The sequence below is a fragment of the Cherax quadricarinatus genome, chromosome 53, assembly GCF_038502225.1.
Source record: "Cherax quadricarinatus isolate ZL_2023a chromosome 53, ASM3850222v1, whole genome shotgun sequence".
In the NCBI taxonomy this organism is placed as follows: Eukaryota; Metazoa; Arthropoda; class Malacostraca; order Decapoda; family Parastacidae; genus Cherax; species Cherax quadricarinatus.
The window spans coordinates 10,208,272-10,217,818 of NC_091344.1; the positions used below are offsets into that span (position 1 = coordinate 10,208,272).

General features: G+C 41.5%; 1 protein-coding gene across 3 annotated transcripts in view; it reads right to left on the reverse strand.

Moving 5' to 3' along the window:
- The window catches only part of LOC138854254 (gamma-aminobutyric acid receptor subunit alpha-6-like), a 55,710-nt gene extending 46,645 nt beyond the window's left edge, over positions 1–9,065 (reverse strand). For all 3 annotated transcript variants that reach the window (XM_070096304.1, XM_070096305.1, XM_070096303.1), the window contains exon 1: positions 8,976–9,065. In XM_070096304.1, coding sequence (XP_069952405.1) covers positions 8,976–9,026 — 51 coding nt within the window. In that variant the 5' untranslated portion in view covers positions 9,027–9,065. The remainder of the gene's footprint in view (positions 1–8,975) is intronic.
- Between the last annotated feature and the right edge of the window lie 482 nt (positions 9,066–9,547).

The window sequence follows — 9,547 nt, forward strand, 5'->3', positions numbered from 1 at the left end:
ATACTTCGTCCAGCTCCCCGGCAGGTGGGCCATGTGCCCAGAATGCTGCAGGCATTTCCTCTCTGGATCGCAATACTGAGTCTCTGAAAGAGGAACTGGTCGCCCTGTGTCCTTGGTTTCTATGATGAACTTTTCACCCAGCTCTTTGAGGAACTTTAGAGCACACTTGCCCCTATGCTCCAAGGGTCTCCGACCCTATTGGAATAGAAATATATATATATATATATATATATATATATATATATATATATATATATATATATATATATATATATATATATATATATATATATATATATATATATTTTATATATATATATATATATATATATATATACAGAGTATAGAGTGCCTCATCCTACTCTCTACTATTGTTAAACGACAGCACAAACATAAATATGACAGCAGAGAGAGAGAGAGTTCAGAGAATGTGACAACCATCGCCTCTACACGCCCAGGTAAATTGAATTGTGATGGTGATCTGGCCGCCACTTCCACGGTAACCAATATTGCTACTGGGATTATGGGGTGGAGAGAGAGAGAAAAAGAGAGAGAGAGAGAGAGAGAGAGAGAGAGAGAGAGAGAGAGAGAGAGAGAGAGAGAGAGAGAGAGAGAGAGAGAGAGAGAGAGAGAGAGAGAGAGAGAGTGTTGGAGATTAGAGAGGAAAGAGAGAGAGAGAATGTGGGGAAAAATTAGATTGAGAGAGTGTTGGAAGATTAGAGAGAGAACAGGAATAGAGAGAAAGAGCAGGTGCGAGGAGGGACATAGATAAGGAAATTATAAGTAATGGAAGGGAAGAATATAAGCAGAGAGTGAAAATGAGAGATTTAGGTAACTGAATGGAGATAAGAGAATGGAAGGATGGTATATGACTTATATATATATGTATATATATATATATATATATATATTACTATATATATATATATATTCTATATATATATATATATAATATATATATATACTATACATATATATAATATATATATATATAATAATAAATATTTTAATATATATATATACTATATAGTATATATTATATATAGATATATATATATATATATTATATATTTATATATATAGATATATATATATGTATATCTGTGTGTGTGTGTATGTGTGTGTGTGTGTGTGTGTGTGTGTGTGTGTGTGTGTGCGCGTGTGTGTGTGTGTCTGGAGTCGAATGCGAGAAGCTACAACAAAGTCAAAAACACTAACCATTCTCTGACAAATCGCTGGAAAATTTGACGGCTCTTTACAAGGATGAATAAACACTCATCTGAATTTTCTTATGAATTTATTAATAATTTTTGCCCTTGTAATGTTTATTTTCAATTTCATTGCGAAGTGGGTTACAATTCTTCCTGTGTAAACATTGCGTGTTGTAGAAGACAGGTTGTAGAAGACAGGTTGTAGAAGACAGGTTGTAGAAGACAAGCTGTAGAAGACAGGTTGTAGAAGACAGGTTGTAGAAGACAGGTTGTAGAAGACAAGCTGTAGAAGACAGGTTGTAGAAGACAGGTTGTAGAAGACAGGTTGTAGAAGACAAGCTGTAGAAGACAGGTTGTAGAAGACAGGTTGTAGAAGACAGGTTGTAGAAGACAGGTTGTAGAAGACAAGCTGTAGAAGACAGGTTGTAGAAGACAGGTTGTAGAAGACAGGTTGTAGAAGACAGGTTGTAGAAGACAGGTTGTAGAAGACAGGCTGTAGAAGACAGGTTGTAGAAGACAGGTTGTAGAAGACAGGCTGTAGAAGACAGGTTGTAGAAGACAGGCTGTAGAAGACAGGCTGTAGAAGACAGGTTGTAGAAGACAGGTTGTAGAAGACAGGTTGTAGAAGACAGGCTGTAGAAGACAGGCTCTAGAAGACAGGTTGTAGAAGACAGGTTGTAGAAGACAGGTTGTAGGAGACAGGTTGTAGAAGACAGGTTGTAGAAGACAGATTGTAGGAGACAGGTTGTAGAAGACAGGTTGTAGAAGACAGGTTGTAGAAGACAGGTTGTAGAAGACAGGCTGTAGAAGACAGGTTGTAGAAGACAGGTTGTAGAAGACAGGTTGTAGAAGACAGGTTGTAGAAGACAGGCTGTAGAAGACAGGTTGTAGAAGACAGGTTGTAGAAGACAGGCTGTAGAAGACAGGTTGTAGAAGACAGGTTGTAGAAGACAGGCTGTAGAAGACAGGTTGTAGAAGACAGGTTGTAGAAGACAGGTTGTAGAAGACAGGTTGTAGAAGACAGGTTGTAGAAGACAGGTTGTAGGAGACAGGTTGTAGGAGACAGGTTGTAGAAGACAGGTTGTAGAAGACAGGTTGTAGAAGACAGGTTGTAGAAGACAGGTTGTAGAAGACAGGTTGTTGAAGACAGGTTGTAGAAGACAGGCTGTAGAAGACAGGTTGTAGAAGACAGGTTGTAGAAGACAGATTGTAGAAGACAGGCTGTAGAAGACAGGATGTAGAAGACAGGTTGTAGAAGACAGGTTGTAGAAGACAGGTTGTAGAAGACAGGTTGTAGAAGACAGGTTGTAGAAGACAGGTTGTTGAAGACAGGTTGTAGAAGACAGGCTGTAGAAGACAGGTTGTAGAAGACAGGTTGTAGAAGACAGATTGTAGAAGACAGGCTGTAGAAGACAGGATGTAGAAGACAGGTTGTAGAAGACAGGTTATAGAAGACAGGTTGTAGAAGACAGGTTGTAGAAGACAGGTTGTAGAAGACAGGTTGTAGGAGACAGGTTGTAGAAGACAGGTTGTAGAAGACAGGCTGTAGAAGACAGGTTGTAGAAGACAGGTTGTAGGAGACAGGTTGTAGAAGACAGGTTGTAGAAGACAGGCTGTAGAAGACAGGTTGTAGAAGACAGGCTGTAGAAGACAGGTTGTAGAAGACAGGCTGTAGAAGACAGGATGTAGAAGACAGGTTGTAGAAGACAGGTTGTAGAAGACAGGTTGTAGAAGACAGGTTGTAGAAGACAGGCTGTAGAAGACAGATTGTAGGAGACAGGTTGTAGAAGACAGGTTGTAGAAGACAGGTTGTGGAAGACAGGCTGTAGAAGACAGGCTGTAGAAGACAGATTGTAGAAGACAGGTTGTAGAAGACAGGTTGTAGGAGACAGGTTGTAGAAGACAGGTTGTAGAAGACAGATTGTAGGAGACAGGTTGTAGAAGACAGGTTGTAGGAGACAGGTTGTGGAAGACAGGCTGTAGGAGACAGGTTGTAGGAGACAGGTTGTAGAAGACAGCTACAAGTCAAGAAACCAGCGGCTGGTAACTTCCACACAAATTGCCTAAAAAAACAAATGTATGAAATTTTGCAGTCGGTTTTTTGAATGTGCGGGTTGTTTCTCAGATAAGAATCTTTTATATATATGAGAAAAGGAGACAAGACACTGGATAATTATTGTGGAATAACCCTACTGAGAAAAAAATATTTGTGAGAGTTAGTGGTAAAATCGAGAGTAGAGTTACGAGGAAATAAGGAGAATTTAGGAATTAGTATATGGGAAGAGTAAATCAAGCATTTGCACTGAGGAACAATATTTGGATGAAGGTAAGAATTGTTACATTCATTTATTTAAAAAAACATATGAGATGCTGGCTACGTGTGCAATGTGGCAGATGTTGCAAAAGTATGGAAAAGGTTGTACGATACTGAAAATCAGTATAGCCTTTATGAGGAAAGTAAGTTCAGCTTAGTGTATGTGGGGAATTATTTTTCATTAAAAGTAGGCCTAAAACAAGAATATGTGAAGTCACCATGGTGAGGGCAGGATTAAGGGAGGAAGGGGAAGGGGGGTTGAACCAAACTGGTACTGGCTCGGGGAGCCAAAGTGGAAGGGGCGACAAAAATCGCAAGAGCTGTGTATATGAAGGATTAAATATCACTAACTGTCTAAAAAAAATGAAGGAAAAAAGGAATTTTTGTATAGAAAATTAGGACGATTGAAGTGAGATATGTGTAAGAGAAGTGAAGTAGAAGGTGTGGGAGAAGTGAAGTATAGAGAGGGGAAGTGTGGTAGAGGCGAAGTGTGGGAGAAGCGAGGTGTGAAAGAAGCCAGGTGTGGGAGAAGCCAGGTGTGGGAGAAGCCAGGTGTGGGAGAAGACAGGTGTGAAAGAAGCCAGGTGTGAGAGAAGCTAGGTGTGAGAGAAGAAAGGTTTGAAAGAAGCCAGGTGTAGGAGAAGCAAGGTATGGGAGAAGCTAGGTGTGAGAGAAGCCAGGTGTGGGAGAAACCAGGTGTGGGAGAAACCAGGTGTGGGAGAAACCAGGTGTGGGAGAAACCAGGTGTGGGAGAAGCCAGGTGTGGGAGAAGCCAGGTGTGGGAGAAGCCAGGTGTGGGAGAAGCCAGGTGTGGGAGAAGCTAGGTGTGAGAGAAGTCGTGTGTGGGAGAAACCAGGTGTGGGAGAAACCAGGTGTGGGAGAAGCTAGGTATGAGAGAAGCCAGGTGTGAGAGAAGCCAGGTGTGGGAGAAACCAGGTGTGGGAGAAACCATGTGTGGGAGAAACCAGGTGTGAGAGAAGCTAGGTGTGAGAGAAGCCAGGTGTGGGAGAAACCATGTGTGGGAGAAACCAGGTGTGGGAGAAGCTAGGTGTGAGAGAAGCCAGGTGTGAGAGAAACCAGGTGTGGGAGAACACAGGTGTGGGAAAAGATAGGTGTGGAAGAAATCAGTTGTGGGAAAAGCCAGGCTTGGTAGAAGCCAGGCGTGGTAGAAGCCAGGTGTGAGAGAAGCCAGGTGTGGGAGAAGCCAGGTGTTGGAGAAGCCAGGCGTGGGAGAAGCCAAGTGTGGGAGAAGCCAGGTGTGGGAGAAGTCAGGTGTGGGATAAGCCAAGTGTGGGAGAAGTCAGGTGTGGGAGAAGCCAGGTGTGGGAGAAGCCAGGTGTGGGAGAAGTCAGGTGTGGGAGAAGCCAAGTGTGGGAGAAGTCAGGTGTGGGAGAAGCCAGGTGTGGGAGAAGCCAGGTGTGGGAGAAGTCAGGTGTGGGAGAAGCCAAGTGTGGGAGAAGCCAGGTGTGGGAGAAGCCAAGTGTGGGAGAAGCCAGGTGTGGGAGAAGCCAAGTGTGGGAGAAGCCAAGTGTGAGAGAAGCCAAGTGTGGGAGAAGCCAGGTGTGGGAGAATCCAGGTGTGGGAGAAGCCACGTGTGGGAGAAGCCATGTGTGGGAGAAGCCAGGTGTGAGAGAAGCCAGGTGTGGGAGAAGCCAGGTGTGGGAGAAGCCAGGTGTGGGAGAAGCCAGATGTGGGAGAAGCCAGGTGTGGGAGAAGCCAGGTGTGGGAGAAGCCAGGTGTGGGAGAAGCCAGGTGTGGGAGAAGCCAGGTGTGGGAGAAGCCAGGTGTGGGAGAAGCCAGGTGTGGGAGAAGCCAGGTGTGGGAGAAGCCAGGTGTGGGAGAAGCCAGGTGTGGGAGAAGCCAGGTGTGGGAGAAGCCAGGTGTGGGAGAAGCCAGGTGTGGGAGAAGCCAAGTGTGGGAGAAGCCAAGTGTGGGAGAAGCCAGGTGTGGGAGACGCCAGGTGTGGGAGAAGCCAAGTGTGGGAGAAGCCAGGTGTGGGAGAAACCAGGTGTGAGAGAAGCCAGGTGTGGGAGAAGCCAGATGTGGGAGAAGTCAGGTGTGGGAGAAGCCAGGTGTGGGAGAAGCCAGGTGTGGGAGAAGCCAGGTGTGGGAGAAGCCAGGTGTGGGAGAAGCCAGGTGTGGGAGAAGCCAGGTGTGGGAGAAGCCAGGTGTGGGAGAAGCCAGGTGTGGGAGAAGCCAAGTGTGGGAGAAGCCAGGTGTGGGAGAAGCCAAGTGTGGGAGAAGCCAAGTGTGGGAGAAGCCAAGTGTGGGAGAAGCCAGGTGTGGGAGAAGCCAGGTGTGGGAGAAGCCAGGTGTGGGAGAAGCCAAGTGTGGGAGAAGCCAGGTGTGAGAGAAGCCAGGTGTGGGAGAAGCCAGGTGTGGGAGAAGCCAGGTGTGGGAGAAGCCAGATGTGGGAGAAGCCAGGTGTGGGAGAAGCCAGGTGTTGGAGAAGCCAGGTGTGGGAGAAGCCAGGTGTGGGAGAAGCCAGGTGTGGAAGAAGCCAGGTGTGGGAGAAGCCAGGTGTGGGAGAAGCCAGGTGTGGGAGAAGCCAGGTGTGGGAGAAGCCAGGTGTGGTCGCACTGACTAGAATAAAAGTATATAAAAAATTGTTTTTCAGCTAAAAAAAAAAATAAAAAAAATTGAAGGAGAGCGGACGCCAGGACAAAATTGAATCAGGGAAAAAAAAAACTTTGAGCCGGAGGCCCTGATCATCGTTGTTTAAAATATTTAAAGATGAGTTGATGGGAGAGTTGTGGGACGGAAAGTCAGCGAATACGATTCGTAGTGGGAATTAATCACAGTTGGGTTTTGCCGATGATGCAGCGTTTGAGGCCTGATGCTTAGACTTGAAAGTCTAGCTAATGAACTTAATCAGTTCGCTATTCCTTGTTGCTCCATTCCTTTCCTTAGTCCTTCCCCACCTCGACTACAAGTAAAATCACAAACATTCATAGTGATAGTGTACATGATTATTATTATTATTATTATTATTATTATTATTATTATTATTATTATTATTATTATTATCATTATTATTATTATTATTATTATTATTATTATTATTATTATTATTATTATTATTATTATTATCATTATTATTATTATTATTATCATTATTATTATTATTATTATTATTATTATTATTATTATTATTATTATTATTATTATTATTATTATTATTATTATTATTATCATTATTATTATTATTATTATTATTATTATTATTATTATTATTATTATTATTATTATTATTATCATTATTATTATTATTATTATTATTATTATTATTATTATTATTATTATTATTATTATTATTATCATTATTATTATTATTATTATTATTATTATTATTATTATTATTATTATTATTATTATTATTATTATTATTATTATTATTATCATCATTATTATTATTATTATTATTATTATTATTATTATTATTAATATTATTATTATTATTATTATTATTGCATTAATATTTTTCTTCTACTTATTATTATTATTATTGGTAGTAGTAGTACTTTTGTATTAATATTTTTCTTATATTTATTATTAATGGTTTTATTATTATTACTATTATTATCGTTAGATTTATGGGAAAGCTCTAAATCCATAAGGGTTATGGGGCACCTGGGGACTGGGAAGTGGCTAGGTTTGATCCGATGGTATGGAATTATTTACAACAGCGCTTACAGATATGACAATTACCTTGGACGGACTGGAACGTAAATACTTTCTCTCCAAGGCTTTGGGTTATTTGTGAACTGATTCGTGGAATATAAAGGATATCATCAGTTCCTTGACTCAGGATCCCATCAAGAGCGTCTTCCCTCGATGGGAAGACGCCCGAAGAAGGAAGAGGAGAAATTACATATATTACAAGATTTTAAATGAAATGACTTGAGGACAAGATAAAGAGGTACACAACGAGGCAGTAACATCAGGAGACTAAAAGGAAACACATAAGTTAGATAAGACTCAGCGTGTTGTCGTCGTAGTGGCACTGTGCCCGAGGTGTCCAGAGCAGTGCCAACACTAAGTTTTGGTGTACAGGTGCCACTCTTTTCAAGTATAAGAGTATGGTCACTAGAGAGAGCTGAAAGGAGAGTGAAAGAGAGTGAGAGAGAGAGCAAGTGAAGGAAAAACAGGTGAGAAAGAGCAACAAATCAGAGAATAAATAAAGTAGAATCAGGAAGAGTTGACTCCACAACTGAGTGTTTGGTGAAGGATCAACTTGCTTATTTATCTAAGAATATATTTCCATCACCATTTGCTAACCCATCAAAGTAGATGCCTTATACATTGGTAAAGGAACCTTAATGCAAGATATTGAAACTACCTCCCCTGTCCTCCAATCGAACCTGGTTGTCTCTCATTAAAAAGCAACTATACAGGCCAGAGTCACTGCAATTGATCACTAATAAAAATGACACGAGAAAGCGAAAGCCAATTACACGTTTCCATGCTTAAAATTGGTGAGTAAGACACAAGTGTGACAGTTGGGAATCTTGAAACGTTTCTCCTACACAGTAGGCTTCTTCAGTCAGATATAGAGTCAGCAGGAGCAGCAGCGAAGTAAAGATGTAATCAGTCCACCAGCCTTGGAGAAATAGTATTTGAGGTTGTAATTCCTTCAAGCTGAGAGACTGACCACTAATTACTTCATCTTATCTTCGCTGCTACTCCTGCTGACTCTGTATTTAACTGAATAAACCTATTATGAAGGCGAAACGTTTTAAGATATTCAACTATTGCACGTGTGTCTTACTCATCATACTTTTCCACCAATAGTTACTACCTGACAATAATTTTGGTTTTGGAAAGGTCGTATATCTGCAGCTGATTTGTTGAACATCTCCACTACGCAGTGTATGTCACTGAATGAATCAAAGATACGTAGTTGCATTTGATGATGCTGGTGCCTTTGGGCATGTCACTGTGGCTTTCATCCGAAGCTACGACTAATAGCAATCTGTAGCTCCACTATGCACTATCTGATTAACTGTATTCTAGGTCGTTCACCTCGGGTAGTATTTAATGGACGAGATTATAAGTCACTTAAATATAACACAACACAGGATAGATTTCATATGAATAAACAGTATTCCAAGTTATGTTTTTAGTATATAAGTAAATTCCAATCCTAATGACCCACGTACAGTCAATAGGCCTGAAACTTACACTTATTTACTGTCTTGTGCAGTCATGTATGATTGATGATGGTGTTTAGGTGTCATCCAAAGGGCGTCAATTCCATCAACTAAATCAATTTCACGAACATGGTCACACAAGCACGATTAGATCGTAACTCACCAAAATCTTGTTATTTTGTGAATATTTGCTTCCTGGAAAACAAATATATAATTCAGCATGATGTAGAGACCATCACGAAGAGGAACACTCTAATCTTAAGACACTGAAGGAGACGCAGCAGGAGGCTGTACTCTTACCTCTTGTTTCTCGGAGAAGGGTCCCATGGAGCGGACGTTCATGTTGACCATGATGGTGGTGGGCGGACCTGAAAAACAAACACACAAGAACTTAGTTTTTAAACTCTAACAAACTTAGATACATCAGCAGTGCCCTTCTACCCAATTCTAGTATTCACATGGTGGGTACATCCAGCGTGTGAGATTATCCCAGTCTGGATGAGGTATATGGTGGGAACACCCGCAGTTTATAGTGAACGTAACTATTATAAATGAGAATAAATGGTTGGAACACCTGAATCTACCAGGGTGTATACGAGAGTTACAAGGTGGGAACACCCGCAGTGTGTGGCTCATGTACAATTGGACAGACACACTCTGCTAGTGTTCCCACCAAGTAATTCTCACACAGAATAATGTGTTAGAATTACACGATGGGAACACCGGCAAAGGATGGCTATCATGTCCTGTTTGAGAATTTCATGGTGAGAACTCCCACAGAGTGTCACTAACCTATTCTGTATGAGAGGTAAATGGTGATCACTGGTCAAGGTGTCCGCTTCTGACGAAGGAGTTGATTATAAACTTGGCTG